At 39.0% G+C, this 16,853-nt stretch overlaps 1 protein-coding gene across 4 annotated transcripts in view; it reads left to right on the forward strand.

Annotated features, from left to right (window-relative positions):
- Positions 1–16,485, forward strand: part of LOC105204004 (14-3-3 protein zeta) — a 63,456-nt gene extending 46,971 nt beyond the window's left edge. For 3 of the 4 annotated variants that reach the window (XM_011172982.3, XM_011172984.3, XM_011172983.3), the window contains 3 exons: positions 5,888–6,011; positions 7,307–7,470; positions 9,306–16,485. In XM_011172982.3, the coding sequence (XP_011171284.1) occupies positions 5,888–6,011; positions 7,307–7,470; positions 9,306–9,461 (444 nt within the window). In that variant the 3' untranslated portion in view covers positions 9,462–16,485. Of the gene's footprint in view, positions 1–5,887; positions 6,012–7,306; positions 7,471–8,357; positions 8,518–9,301 lie in introns of all 4 variants that reach the window. The other variant, XM_039450632.1, reaches the window with a different exon arrangement.
- The last annotated feature ends 368 nt before the right edge of the window (positions 16,486–16,853 follow it).

Below are 16,853 nucleotides of genomic sequence, written 5' to 3' on the forward strand. Positions count from 1 at the left end.
AATTAACATTCGTATCTATTTTAAATATGTATATGTTAATATTATTTTCACATATGATGCGTATCTCTTCAAAATATTCAAAACTTTATTATTAGAAATACGAAAAGTATTGTGTATCATAAAATTGTCTAATTAGAATTTATTTATAAGATATCAATCATTTGATTTCATTTTTTGTAGTCTACGCATTATTAATTTTGAATCTTATAATGCCTGAGGTTTTTTCTTTATTTCGAATTTTATAATTACTGAGGATTTTTCATTTTGATCAATTCGATAAAATTGAGAGAATAAAACTGCGTTGCTTGGACATTGCTGAGCCTGTTGTCGCCTTCTTTCTTTTCGTACGAACGTGCTCCGAGAGCATGACTTTAAGATTTTTAAGTAAAGACCATTCTACAATAGTGCAAACATAGTCGTAAGTGGCTGTGAAGTATTGCAAAGCGCATTTGTATGTATATTCATTCTTATCAATGTAAATTAGCTTTTCATCTCGATTTTTCTTTTTCTTATTCTTAAAAGTAGAAAAAAATGAATCTTAAACCGTGATTAAAATTAATTTACAGCGATAGAAATGAACATACATTAAGAAAAATGTTAAACGTTTTTAACAACTATATATTTAATAATTACAACTATAACATTTATTCGATCACTATTTAACTAAACATTTTGTCTACCTCGCTAAATGTTTCTTTCAGCGCACAAGTGCGCCTTACGATACTTTACAACTACTTACGAGAATACATAAGAGATTTACGCTATCGCAGAATGGCTTCAAGGGATTGGACATCCCAAGTATGGCAATGACAAATTATAACGAGAAAGACACGTCTGAATGAAATAATTACATGCATCAATCTTATTTTATTTTAAGCAACGTCCTGAATATGGCGAAACAATCAAGTCTAAACGGTGTTCATTTTTTTTTTTACTTGAGGATCTCTTGGCAAACCGAGTATATTCCGCTCCTCTTTCCGCGCCGGTGCAGCCGTCGCGGTGTTTCCTGTTCTCCATACATAGACGACGGGAGTCCCGGAAAGGTGTCGGCGAAAATTTATATGCCGTTGAGTAACCGGCGCTCGCGCGTCCAAAGGGGGTCGCGCTCCGAGAATTGCGATGGGCGGGAATCGATAAACAAGTAATTTCGCATAATTACGTATGAACGATGATTTCATCCTCGCGTAAGTTTATTCTTTATCCTGAAACGTTCTCCTACGCGCATGGAATTCCATAATTACGCTTCGATATTTATTGTCCACTTGTATTATTAATATTGTACCGACTCTTCCTGCTCATTTTTTCTCTCTTACAATTTTATTTCATGATTTTATTTTAATACTCTTTTGCAAATTAAAAAATGTACAAGCATATATGGCTTAAATACGTCAGGTGAAAGCTTTATTTTATATTGCGTTATTTTTAACAAATGAACAAGAGCGACAGAAATTCGAATAGACAGGTTTCAAGGTTTATAAAGAAATGCTGTTGCCCATTTACGAAGAGCAATCGCCTTTTCGTATCAGAATTCGATGTCTAATTACCGAAATGTCCTCTCCACTTTTCCGTAAGCGACTCCTTCGTTGAAGGAATCGTTAACGTTGCCCGAAACACATCTAACTGCAGTGCCGTTAGCGTTTATTACTGCGTCGTCGTCTAGCGACGCGATAACGAGGAATTGCAACTATGAAAATACCCGCTTTATGCACTACGAAGTCATTAGCATAGCGTGTTTCGTCGAAAGCATTGACGCGAATTTCCAGCTACGCTAGAACTTCTTCCCTCTTGCAGTGTTAATTAGTTCTAAGTAACGACCCAAAATAATTTGACTTATAGAGAGCGATTATAGAAAACATTTTCACCTCTCTTTGGTCAATTCATTTTCCGACAGGTAACAAGTTTGTAATATATTTTCGTCAAAAGGTCGCGTCGTAATTTGCACATTGAAATTTTCTGGCATCAGATTAATACAGGGAGATTACATATAGGCATGTCCAAGTTTTCCGTTTTATCGTCGAGGAAAATGTCACTGAACAAAATTTGCGGCACGGGGGTCGTTATTTTTTTCATCATTTTCCGCAATTATAAATTTCTGAAATTGAATTCCCGTTTGAATGAATTCTGCTAAAGTTAATTGGAAAGCGCCCTTGTTGCTTATTTCAGCTCATTTTGCGTCAAATGACGTTGCGATTAAGATGATTTCCGTTGAGATGATGAAAGAATTAATTCGGTAGCTGGCAGGCATTCCGTGTAATAAAGTGTCAACGCGAAGGAACGAGAGGGAATGGTTTGTACGCCGGGGTGCCTCGCGCCTCTCGAGCGTCAAAACTCGTTTGCGAGCAATACCAGTTTCTCTTCCGCGTCCGGATCGCCTTACGATTCTTAGTTGACGATCTTCCACACACGCTTCCTCGCTCTGGATCTCCGGAGGGTGAAGAGACCATCCTCCGGATTGGATTTCACACGGGCCAATTACGTGTTCCTACGCGATTTTTATGTCTGTACTTTCCTGTAAAAGCGGCGAAGTCTCTCTCGCTTGCTTTTTTTTTCCGTAAAATAATCCGCGTATCGTCGCGTAATTTCCAGCCTTGAGATAATTGGTTCTCGTTCAATTAGCTGTTCGCGAGTTATCTATGAACGATTTACGAACAAAAGTCAGTTAAAAGGTATTTTTATTACTTTTTTTTTCTTTTTTCTTTTTATACACTTTAACCTTTAGCTATAAATAACTGTTTAATTTCTTTAATTCCGTCAGTTTTTTTTTTTTTATCGTTCCTCGCGTCTGAATTTCTTCCTTGGGACACTTTATTCTCATAGAGACTCACGGCGAGTTGTATTAAAGCGTGACCTTTCGAAACTTCATCGCTTCGCAACTCATGAAACTCATTAAACTCAGCGAATTATAATCTACCCCGATGCTTTTTGCGACATACGCCTCGGGATTCCATTCGATCTTCGCTCTCGTTACGTGGGTGATACTTTCCAGTATCCGGAAATAAGCGGAAACGGAAGAGGAAACGGGCACGCCTGTTCGAACGAACGTACCTCGGGCCACCGGAAGTGGTTTGTTCCGCCTCGCGATAGAGGCCCTTTTCCTCAAAGGAATTAAATTTTGCCCGAGGCCGTTTTCTTTATAACGAGAAAACAATACGCTCTTATTTCTGTCTGAATAACACGACGATACATGAAATCTACTGAATCTACGACCATTTGTTTCTCGCTGCATAACCCGCGTTGATTTAGATTTCACGATGCTCTCAGATTTCCTGCCATAAGAAATAATTGACGTTTGAAACAATCATGTTAGAAGGAAAAAAAAACGTACGCATTTGTTTGATGAAATAAACGATATATTCGGATGCACGAATTTTTTCGTATTGTACACCCAAGGACTTTGATTCTGTCCGTGGGGAAATTTTCCAAACTAAGAAGTCACTACTTTCTACATACTCGCAGTTCATGATTAATGAAACGATTAGAGCTTATTGGTCGTTACGTTAATCATGAAGTGTAAGCATGTAGAAAGATAGCAACTTCTCAATTTGAAAAATTTCCCCATGGACAGAATCAAAGTCCTTGGGTGTACGTACTGAGAAAAAAAATAATTGTTAGCTTGATTAAATTTTTCCAGTTCAATTATTTATGCATTTTTAACTCACATACGTGAAATACTTGAACTTTATTTTAAGCATTTATATATTTAACTTAACAGCTTTTTTTTTCTCAGCGTATCAAGAGACGTATTTTTAATTGAACAGCTTTTTAGAGGTGTCCGTTGATTTTATGCGCGCGCAAGGGTGATCGCGAAGACAAGTGCGCTAATTGCAAGGGCCCGCGGATTCGACGAGACGCGGTCAGGAGACGCACGTCAAACGACGAAACTGGAGCAAGGCTCCAGCTGAAACGCAATCGCCGGGTGATCGGTACCGTTCCTGTTCTCGCGCTCCTATACACACGTCACCGTGAACGTGGCACTATTGTATTGCACCTTGACGTAGCCACCGCCGGTTTCGCTGCGGTTTAATAAAACCCGAGTTATTTCTAACTCGATGGACGTGAGAGGAGAGAAACGCGTGAAAGTCGTCGTCATCTCAAATATATAAATTGTCGCGAAACAAAACGGCTTTAGAAATAAATCTGAGAGTGGGCAATAAATCAGATAGAGAGATGCAGAAATAACGCGGAGAATAATGAAAGCAAATGCAATTCAGTAAGAATTTCTGAGATGGTATGCGGCGGAGTGAAGCGATTTAAGAATGGAAATTTAGGTCGAAATTGATGATGCCGTGGACAGTCAGATTTCACGGACAAATGCGGTTTTCCCCGCATTGAGGTTTTCCCAAGGAAACGCGTTTCCATAATTTACAGCCACGATTTTGTTCCTCGTAAAGTCGTCGGGGAAAAACGGCGCTTGATTACAATTAATAAACGCGGAGAAATAAATGGGAGGACTTCGAGAACGACTCAAACCGGTCTCTCCTGCTGGCGAAGTTCATGATATGTGATAGAAAAAGAGAGACGGTGAAACCCGATGACGTACGGTCGCGGCTCTTTTTTTTTTCTCCTTCACCTTCATTGCGACGCAAGTCGCGCGCTCACTTGATTATGCGGCGTAATTTATGACGGCGCGTTCGCGCATCGAAATGCGACGATATGTGTGGCGACGCGCTTTTTGAGACTCGTCTCGCGCACGGCGATAAGATAACCGGAGCTGTTTAATTAGAATCTTGGGGGTCCGAGCGCGTTCGTTTACCTCTCGAGCCGCGCGAGAACTGCGAGAATAGAATTTATTTCCGAACTTTATATGTGCGATGCAATTTTTATGTAACGTGCAATATATATATATATATATATTTTTTTTTTACTGACACTTTTCCATAGTATCGCATTGTTTGCCGACTTTGTCGAGAGAGTTGCCAGGTTGTCGTGACGTAACAACGATCGAGACGACGAAATTCTTGTTTGTCTTCCTTCGTTGATCCGACCGCGACGGACAGATGTATTATGTTTTGCGTTAAGGCGCAATAAATATCCTCGCGCTATTTGCCCGCGAGTTTCGCGCATGCAAAGTTGGTCGGCCAATACTGCTCTTACGTCATTAGTAGACACGGTTGGAATGAATGTGCGTAGCGTGAAACGACTCGTCATTGACCGGCGCATTGCGCATCAATTCCATTTGTTGTCCACATTAAGTCGAACACGTTTATAGGGATGCTTCATTACCCGATGACAATTAATAATTGATTTATTATGATAATTAAATCATAATATTATATAATTTATTTTTTTTAATATCTTGGAATTTTATATATATATATAAAATTTCAAGATATTTTTTAAAATAAATTATGTAATATTATGATTTAATTATCATAATAAATCAATTGTACACATACACACAAAATTTGATGATATATATATATATATATATATATATATATATATATATATATATATAATATGTACATATATGATATGTTGCATAAAATATACATATGCATATATGCATTCTTTTACTTCGATTACGTAAAGCTTGAGATTTCTATTTTGCTCTCCATATACGGAAGGGATCATGAATCACATCGCGAGAATAATCAATTCATCAAATATGATTTAATCGCAACAGCTCGATTTGGATAAGAAAATTACTTGATTAATGGAGCAAATGAGATACGCGAGATATAACACAACTTCCATCTCGAAAATCGTTTCCTTCCGTAACGCTGAACCATTTTTGTGTGATCAACGTTAAAGTGCACGAAGCACGAGGGATTAAGCTGTAGAAATGAAGCAAAAGTCAACTTGACTTCTACATTGGTGTCATTTATCTTTCTTTAATCTTTGCGCCGTTCGTTCATTCATTTGTTGGTATTTATGTCTTTTGCAGGGACTCTTGGATAAGTTCCTGATCTCCAAGGCTAGCAATGCCGAGAGCAAAGTATTCTACCTCAAGATGAAGGGTGACTACTACAGGTATCTCGCAGAAGTCGCCACCGGTGAAACCAGAAATAGTATGTATCGATCCCTCGCGTTACTTCGCGAACTCGATCCCGGGTAGACGGTTCTCGAAGCGAGAGAGAGAGAAAGGGAGAGATTATCTTTCGTAGCGATGCAAAACGTGACTTCTCGTCCAATATCGATGCGAGCGTATCGGCGCGGCTGGCGTGAAGCGCCGTCCAAAATTAATCGTTGCCGCATCGGGCGCACGCGAAATTATTGCGAAAGCCAGCCTCCCCTCCGCGCCAAAGTCGTCACCTCTCGCTTCGATCGCCTCCTCGACGTGATCGATGCAACTGCGTCCGAGTTATGCGAGTGTCCGAGATGATGGGATACTCTCTTGAACCGAATACTTGTGGTACTCTTGTCGCGACGCAGCTGCATCGACAGATGCTTCGTTTTGACGTATGGGCGGATTCCTGGACTTTTGTATCGGAAACGGAGTCAGTTGCAGTCGCATTCGCTCACAGTGAAAGTTGGTTGCAACGTACGACTGAGTGAAACTTTAGTCAAATAAATTTCAGCCGCGAGAACCTGCAAAGAATAATTGACTACGAGCATTATCGCCAACTATTAATCTAGATATCTTATATTTTTATATAATTATTTACGCAACGTATTGATGGTAATAGATGTTGAGAATGAATTGGGAGATCCTGTTTTTTAAATTAATTAAATTTGTTTTTATTATCTTTTACTCGATCGTTTGGAATGTTGTAAAGAAGTTTTGCCTTTTTAGAATTTACGTAGAACGTGAGGTTAAAAAGTCCATGGAATTTATGTATATTTATATTAAACTTTAGATTAAATAATGAATTTTGAAGCGAATGCATGCATGGTGCTCGCGCCAGATATGAAAATGCTCTTAAGTGTTGTTAATCCAGATTTTTATGCTGACTTGTATTCTTCTTACGGAAAATTTTGTACGAGTTAAATGCAAAATATTAAATATTTATTAAATAATTACATTCGAGAAAAATAATTAATGACTCTCTTTTACAATATGTAAATTGCGTAAAAGCACTTACGAGCAATCGAGCTAATTAGAACATAAATATAGGAAATCGATAAATGATAATTCGTTCATTAATTTATTAATTTTAATAAAAGGGATAGAAGTCCTTTTGAATTAACACAAAGGTTGAATTCTTTTATTTTCAAAACGCGATAAATCCATGCTACGCGCTTTTAAGTTCTAAGTAGCTCTCAAACAGATTTGATACGAAGCCCTCCAAGCGAGTTAGTTTGCACCCAAAAAAAAAAAAAAAATGAGACAGACAGACATATTGATGATCCACGTAATATCCAGCCGTGGTAGACGACAGCCAGAAGGCATACCAAGATGCCTTTGAAATCAGCAAGTCAAAGATGCAGCCTACCCACCCGATCAGGCTAGGTCTCGCCCTCAATTTTTCTGTCTTCTATTACGAGATTCTCAACTCACCAGACAAGGCCTGTCAACTGGCCAAACAGGTACACGATCAAGAGGACTAATCCGTTTTTGTTTTTTTTTGTTTTTTTTTTCCTAGCGATTCGGCGAGAAAGAGAGCTCGGTGATGGTGATGGTGGTGATGGTGCACAGTGGTGATGAAAGTTATCTCGCAAGAACACGATTGGTTTCTATCAACTTGCTTACTTCCGTCCTACAAAGATTCTTATCTTCTAGTTTGTTACCTCGAAATGCGTCATCGGTCTTGCAGCGATTGTCCCAAGATACGGCACACTCGTGTGCCGATGTAAACGTACAGCGATGTTAAAATCCATGATACGAAAGCTTTATAAAGTAAATATTTAAAGAAGCTGATAGACGAATATATAATGTTACATAGACAAACGTGCTGGAAAAGAATTTTTTAATTCATAGAATTTAATTACTCACGCGTTAAGAGTTTTAGCGGCTATTAACTAATTTGCTTAGACACAACGTCCTATAAATAGTACGTGTAAATTGTCTGATATGCAGAAACAAACGTTTGCATTAAAATTTTTTAATAACGCCGTCGGAGAGAGCTGCTCGCTCATATGCACGCGCGCGATGACTCAGGACAAAGATGTACGTCCTGTCCTGGCAGGGTCACATCGTGGAAGATTGGTGACGATTTATGAACACGGGCCGTTCAAGGCCGACGAAGTTCCGAGAGTAAAACGACACGTGCGGTCTTTGTAGGACAAACGCGAGGCGAATCGTTGAAATTCGCTTGCGTTTTCCCTCATTTTATCCAGCTTTTGTTCGTCTTTCCACTCCTCGCGTTCCTTCCTCTCCCGACGACAACGATAATTTATTACCTTCGATGGTCGTTGCGCGTAAAAATGAGGTCGTGGAAGGTGTAATCTGAATAGAGGCTGATTTGCATTTGCAGCGGTAGTCGAGGATTCGCAGAAGGCGTACCAGGAGGCGTTTGACATTGCGAAGGCGAAAATGCAGCCTACACACCCGATCAGGCTCGGCCTTGCCCTCAACTTCTCCGTTTTTTATTACGAAATTATCAATTCCCCGGCTAGAGCCTGTCACTTAGCCAAGCAGTCACTTAGCCAAGCAGGTTAGAGGGAGGATTGTGGAAGGCTTGCGCTTGGCGTTACTGCGTGATAGTTTTTTCTAATAAATCCCGTATTGTATGCATTAACGCATTCGAACTGGATACGTGATAAGGCTGCTGATAAGAAACACGGGCGAGAATTAGAATTATGTAATCTGATTAAAGAACTCCTGCTAAAATCTCGGCCCTTCGTCGTTTGAGCACTAAAGAAAATATAAAACACCGAATAAGTTTCATTTATTCGTTGAATTTAATAATTAAAGGTACAAATATTTTTATTTATTTATTTATCCATTTAAGTGGCGGGAAATCAGCAGTCTTGCTATGTGAAGTCGATAGTTGTTGCCGTGTGAATTTATCCTTTCTATCCTCTAATGATCAAAGCCTCTCTAATTTAATTTGATTTTAACATTTTTGTGTGAATGCTGTGTCGTTAATCCTCCTTTTCAAATTGTTAATACATAACAAACTGAGATACTTTTCCACTGGTACTGCACTAACTATTCCGCATCATACTCTCTGTTTCTTTTTAATTAACAGTTTGACTTGTGTAATTTATGATTTATGAATATATTGATAAAATTTATACAATTGCATTTATGGATTAATTTTTTTTTTTTAACATACATTTTGAAATAATCTCATAATGTTATTTGAAAATTAATTGACTTTAAAAAATAACGAAATAAAAATTTTAAAATCTACCATATGAAATAAAATAATCATAACAAGTTGGATAAAAAGTAGCTGACGCATTAATTATTTTTGCAGGCGTTCGACGACGCGATCGCGGAGCTGGACACACTTAATGAAGACAGCTACAAAGATTCCACATTGATCATGCAGCTGCTGCGCGACAACCTCACTCTGTGGACCAGTGACACGCAGGGCGACGGGGACGAGCCACAGGAGGGCGGCGACAACTAACCTTCCTAAGCTTAAGTCCTTTCTAAACCTAATAAGAACATCCTATTCTCTATCGTCCCCCCGTCCCCCTGAAGTGCTCACCCATAATGTCCATCCACCCGGATCCATCCATCCATGTCCACCTGACCTCTCGTCCCTCGCGTACCTCGTTTCCTTCTTTCCTTCCTTCCTTCCTTCCTTCCAATCGCAGGCCTCCCTTTTCCTTAAATCTCTTGTCAAAACAACTGATTCTCTCTTTCTCTTTTTTCTCTCTTTCTCTCTCTCTTTCTCTCTTTATCCTGACATAACCACACACTTTGCTGCCGATGCCACCGCCACAACTACATTTGATTCGAAAAATTCGAACGTTGGGAGTATCCGATTTATCCATTTATATGCTCGATTGTGTCCTCTTTGCGGATGATGGCAAAAGATGGATCTTAAAGATCCAGATTAAGATTAACACACAATCAGAAGTCCAGAATACCTGGAATAGACTGAAAAGACAAGAACGTTGATCGTGAAACGTATATCGAGTCAAAATAATGTGTAAAGAAAACCATCATCAGCAAGGAAGGACGATTGAACGGTGTATGGATCATTCGATCTCTCGCGGCACGAAATTTCTTAGACAAAAAGAAATTCCGTTTATTGACTCGTTTATATGGAGGAACAGGAAGGAGCGAATTGTGGATGAATAGAGGAAAGGACAGGAGGAGACACACATTCACAACTCCCCCGCATACCCTGTCTCGTCAATGAGAAAACAGTTCCACGCGCGCGCGCACGCGCGCGTGCATCTCATTATCGATAACGCACATAGCAAAGAGAAAAGCAAAAGGCTATATTATTAATGCAAGAAAGTGATGTACTAAACTAAAGTAAAATCATATACATTGAGACGAGACATGGAATGCAGAGGACCGACCGACCGACCCACTGTCATTAATCCCAAAATCTGTTCGCTGCTTACCATTTCAAAAGAAAAACAAAGTTAGAACGAAAAAAAGAGAATCACAAGATAGCGTAAAGAAACAGCGCGGAGGTACGAGAAGAACCGAAGAGAACGAGAAAAAGAAAAAGCACGCATGAATCTACTACATTATATCCAGTTGTCATTTAAATTAAATTTCACATTGTCTAGCAAGTAACGAATATTATTATACAAAGGGAAGAACGCAGGAGGAGAAAGGAGAGTAAAAACAAATACATTAAGTTATTAAGTTCCAAAACGAACATTAGTAGTGATTTTTCAAACACACTATATTTTTATTTTTTTTTCTCCTCTCTTACATTACCATCATGCACACGATCTGCATGCAGTGCAATGATATGTCTTTTCCCGCGAGCCTCTCCTCCTTTTTCCTTTCTCCACGACTGAAACCTCGTGAATTCACCGAAAGTCCAAAGTCGCGTGGTCCGACAATGTCGGATTAATTTCCTTGAGTTCCTTTTATCACGTTTCAATCTTATCTTTACACATAATTACACGCGGAGAGAAAAGATTGAATCGATCAGGGTCGTCGGTATTGTGCACCATTATTTTCATCACAATCGTGTTGTAACGCAAAGAGAAGGAGAGGACGTTTCTCATCGTCGTTCTGCTCGTCGTTGCGGTCGTTCGCACAAGTTCTCCCCAAGCTTAGCGTGATCGTGGAACGGAATGCGGAAGAATGAGGACGGGAATCTTGAACAAGAGCCGCTTAGAGTTCCCATTGTCATCGTCGAGCGCAGAGATTACACACGTACGACACGTTATTAAGAGATCGTTATATCCTGGCGTGTCCGGACCTTCGACCTTCCTCTCGCTCTTTCTATTCGACCGCTCCTCGTCTCTCTCTCTTTCTCTATATACGCAATTATATAATATATACACCACAGATATACATATTTATATCACTTACTCTTAGCGAACTCGTAGAGCGCGGTCGAGAAGAATGGAGAGAGAACGAATTATACGCACACAACATACGAATATAGATATATATAGCCATGTATTTACTTTTGTCCTGAGATATTCATTTCTGAGAGTTTGCGAGAAAATTACGTGTTGCGAATTACGATAATTGCTTCTCGAAGATAGTGTTGTGTAAGGTAGAGTACCAAAGTCTGGCTCTCTCGAGGAAAATTAAAGCTCGTAACGCTTGGCCCCTCGAACGAGGTGTACACATCGAAGAAAGTCATGGGAAAAAAAATTGCATATGCATTTGCACATGCAATCACTGATTGGTTAAATCAAGGCGATGTTGATAATAAATCATGCATTGTACTCAAATTAATTGCGTTGTCAACTTATATATATGTATGTATGTAGGACTTCGTTCGACGTGTACCACGTGTATTATGTTTTGAAAAGTGATCTAAATATTTTGATCACGTTGTTAAGAGAAAGGCATTCTACATTAGAGAGAAATTGCAAGATTCTAACGGGAGGTCAAAGACTATCCAAAACTCACGCTCTTCGCGTTCGCCATCGGACGCGAAGAGAAGAAGTATAAGAAGAAGAGACGTGAAACGAGGAGCTGAATGCTTTCTCGTGCTCTTCTCGTATATATATGTATAATTAAGTATATGTATATACGCGCGCGTAATTGTCAGCACATATATATTCATACATTCACACACACATACACACACATTTATATCACGCATATGTAATATCGTTATGGGAGACAGCCAGTTTCAGCAAGTTAGTCGCTAATTACACGTGAATGGGTAAACGTTTTCCTGTTATCGCGTTGATATTTCTCGATGTATAATCGGTGTCTTTATCGCAACAAGATTGTCCATAATCGCCGGGAAGGGAAAGACACGCGGGAATATCTTTCGAGTTGCCAGGAAGGAAGAAAGAAACGGAAATGAAACGAGAGTGAGACGAATGCGAAGTCGAAGAGACGATGAGCAGTGACAGGATCCGAAATAGCGAAAACTCTTCCTCCCTCCTCCTCATTTTTCTCCTTCCGTCGAACAGGAGCAAGAATGAAGTGTGTGCAATTAAAGTCTCATATGATAATCTATCAATTTTACTTCTATCGCAATGGATGGAGGGTATGAAAATCGAGCCTGTATTCTGATAGAAGTATCTTGCGATTTACGTCTGTTATAGAATGAGATCTTTTAATATCGAGGTAGGGAGAGATAAGATACAGACGACAAGAAATTAGATACAACGTAGTTCAATATTTACGCGACTATCGCGATTTGGTAAAGATAAAATAAGAGATCGTGGGAATTCTTATGCTTGTTTCTTGTTGTCTAAATCTTGTTCTTGCAATTCGTTCTGCTATTGAAGAGACTCAAGATTGAGGGAGTCGAACCATGGTCGAAAGATTACAAAAACAGGTATCGGTAAAAACACTCCTCCAACGGCCCTATCTCTTCTGGAAGGTCCTCGGTGAACGTTCAACGAGGGCTGCCTAGACGAGACTAGGCGTGTGTTGTATGTGCGTGCGTGTGTAATCGGAAATGGCAGGATGCGAAGGTCATCACGATGCATCGGAGGGTGATATTGACCTCGATCTCGCATAGCAGGCCCTCGGATGTAAACATTCTCTTTTCATTCCCATCTCTTGCGAGTCCTCTTGAGGCTTCTCTTTCACTTCCGAGTACACTGTTCCTCCTTTCGCTCCTTTCGAATATACTCTTCAGGGATGTTTTCTCCAATCTAACTTTATCCTTGTCTCAGTCGCCCACCACCCGATTCAACAAATCGAACGTTAACATCTTGTGTTCTTTTCATTTTCTGGATATTATGAATTTTCCAAAATAAACGTTATGTTTTTTTAATAATCCTGGTAGTGACTTTACTCTCGGTCGGAAGAGACTTTATCATCATCATCATCACTATCATCATCATGATCAACATTATCATCAATATCATCCATCATTATTAGCATCATCATCCTCGTCATCTTCATCGTCATCATCATCATTATCAGCGGCTTCTTAGCACATAATTTCTCCGACCCTGTTTGCTATCCAGATCCTCCTTTTTTCAACAGATTATCTCAAATCAAAGACACGAGCTATTTTTTGTTAGAACATTTCGTGCGTACGTCGCGATTGCGAGAGGAACAACGACGACACGTCTCTTTATTCCATTACAAATTTGCTTACACGAATTCATCCTACGATTTATCCTTGATATCCCCACTTCCGCTCTTTTCTTTATATGAAAAACCATAGCCATCCATTCAACCACCTATTATCCGCTCACGCGAAACTTATCCAACCATCCAATTCTCTCCGCCCTTTCTCCCCTTTTCCTCCCTTCTATTTTACCCTTTTTCTCCCCGTCCCAAATTACGTTGTTCTATTTGTATTTATCATCAACTCATCGTAATTGTAAATTATAATTATTATAAACGTTTACACGAAATAATAAATTCTGATAAAATGTCTGAGAAAAAAAAACTATAAACCCACGGTTGTGTCTTGCTTTGTGACGACGATTGCCATCGTGCCGGAGAAGTTTGCAAACACCGATGATGTTTCACGATCCCGGGACAAAAGTCGAGATTACATAACATGTGGACTTCATTGCGAGTCGTTTTAAAGGATTCTCGCAAACATTCTCTTATCAACAAGATGTTTCATTGGATCGGAATGACTATTCTCTTTCGGAATCCACGATTCGCGACACTTTGAAACGATTCATTTTCGGTGCTTTTTAAAGAAAAGTATCTTAATCTGCGAAACGCTAAGTAATCTGAGTAAACGCTTGAAATACGTAACATTTTGATAGTAACCATATAAGATGATTACTCATTTACTCGAATTTTGTATCAGTGCTGGACGTCACAAGGGTATTATGCTTATTATTCATGTTTCCCAGAAGCGCTTTTATTTTAATCTTATATTGCAAAATCCTATGTGCAAGTTCATCTTGATTCCACAAAATGATATTTTCTATAATTTTTATCCTGCTGCTTTTTTTTAATAATTTGATTTATTAATCATATATGATTTAACGATCAACAGATTCGTTTTTTTTTTTTGCGCCAGCTCGGGCAATAACAATAATTGCTGCATCGCCGCAAAAGGAAAATAGAAAGAGAGAGAAAGAGAGAAGAAGAAAATAGAGTGTCAGGAGAGAATTGCGTGAGGAGGTGTTTGACACAGTCGAAGTTTAGCAATATTGAGATCGAGAGCATACGAAGGAGTTACGAAGACTTTTTATGGTATTTAAAACGCAAAGAGATATTTATTGTCATTATGATTGTCATTATGGGTATCGTTGCGCTAGATGTATATCCCCCGCCCTTTCGCATCCCCGTCGCCCTATCCTACCCTGCCCTCCCCTTCTGCTCGTTCCTCCATTTTTCTTGTCGATGGTATATCTACACATATACTTGTATACACGACTTACGCATTATGTATACATACATATATATATACATATGCATACACCAGAGAGAAGACACGATAAAAAAGAAAAAAAAAAACGACGCGATATACATATATGTATATGTACGCGTGCCTTTTCCGACAAGAAAGGCCTACCTACGGTTAATCATGCTAAATTTTTTGCACAATTTATACGTGTAGCCGATACGAAGTAACGAGATACGGTCTTTTGCTAATGAGAGTAGCGAATTAGCACTTTTAAACGTGCGAGTGACAGAACGCGAAGTGGTCGCGCGGTGGTAATGAGGGATAAATTCGCGAGTTTAAAAAAAAAAGGGGGGGGGAAACAAGAGAAGAGATTCCGAATCGAGCGTGCGAGCGCCGTACTCCATCTCGCTTGTTCGTCTCGCGGAATTGCTCGATATGACGCAGCCACTTGTCGCGAGACTAGATAGAGAGACGTGTAGAACCAAGGCGATCTCAACCCGTGGGTCGCGTGACGTCCTTCGACAGCCCGGAAGTCGGTACGGACGGACGACCGAGGATTGAAATCCAAAGGAAAAGAATCTCTTGTCTTCGAGAAGAGGAGAGAAAGAGAGATCTCTCGTCCAGGACGGGGTTGAGAATCTCCACGTTAGGTGTAGAATACCATTTTCGTGCGGTAGACGAGCTCCCGCAGTAGACATTCCTAGGGACACCGGGGCGGCAAAACCCGAAGGGGTTGTGTGGTACTTCATTCTCCGATCATACGACTTCGTTTATGTATTAATCAGATTTGACCTGAGAATTTTTTTATTCGATTCACACACAGAAATGTTAGATAGACAGGGAGAAGAAAATTATTTAAACTTCTGTTCACATGTATGGAAGGCTGAAGGAGTACACAGATCTAGGACGAAAATAAAAGTCACTTTTTTTTTTTAAGGAAAATAGTATAAGCTCTTTTAAAATGAACTTTTCTATTAAAAGAAAATATATTTATATGTACATATATTTTAAAATATTTTTCAACTTTTATGTTGCAAAAGTCTTAAAAATGGCAGTACTATAGCAACTCACGTCACTTGCTGACTTTAAACACGTCATTTTGAGAAACCTTGTACTTTCCTAAAAAAAAAAAATTCTGAATACACACATTTTTATCGCTCTAAATAAATGTAATCCTTCGGCGTTTCTTCAATGAAGTTATTTTCATTCGTTACTTTTTAATGTATTAACATTTTTATAACTTCATTTATAGGAATATAGCATTTTCTTTTTTTTTTTTTCATCACATTGCGCTTGGTGTGTATTGCGTCAGATATAAATTTGACGCAATGTTGCGTCAGTTCGCCTTTGGTTTTCGTCGACCAAATGTTAAAAGGGGAAATTCCTTTCCCCGTTACAATAGTGAAATTGAATCTTCCGATGAAATTGATCTTTTCCTTTTCTTCGCGAACATTGATTTGTATGCGGCCCTCGATTTTGTCGCCGCGCGAGCCTCGCTAGAACAAAGAATTTTTCCTCGGTTTCGCTCTTCTACGATTGTAGCCTGTTTTTAGCTGTCATCCCGAAAAATAATCCTCGTCCGCTCCCCCGCCCCTCCCTTCATTATAGATCAATGCCGTTTCAATCGAATATAATACACGTTAAATGGATTAACAAAGACGACGCTGATACTTGGCGGGGTGGTGTTTGTAAATAAAAGCTGTAAAAGCGACACGAGCCGGTGCAGTCATTTCACCTACATCAATCTACTGCATCGGAAACGCGAATTCGGGTTTCGTAACGAAATCCTCTTGCACACGAAAGGCCACGGAATTATTCGAGCATAAAATCGTAACATCCCTGTAAACGCGTAATATTATTTGATATTAAACAATATTCTAGTATATTCTTAGAATATTAAATGTAATATTTCAATTAATATAATATTAAATAATATTCTTAAAATTTTAATATAAATATGATTTTTTTATTAAGGTGAAATAAAGTTTATGCAAAAAATAGAATACATAAAATGTTGTACGCAAAGATAAAGTTTAATCGTGTCATTTATTATTATAATAATTTTATAATCTTAAAATT

This window comes from Solenopsis invicta, chromosome 6 (genome assembly GCF_016802725.1).
Source record: "Solenopsis invicta isolate M01_SB chromosome 6, UNIL_Sinv_3.0, whole genome shotgun sequence".
NCBI lineage: Eukaryota > Metazoa > Arthropoda > Insecta > Hymenoptera > Formicidae > Solenopsis > Solenopsis invicta.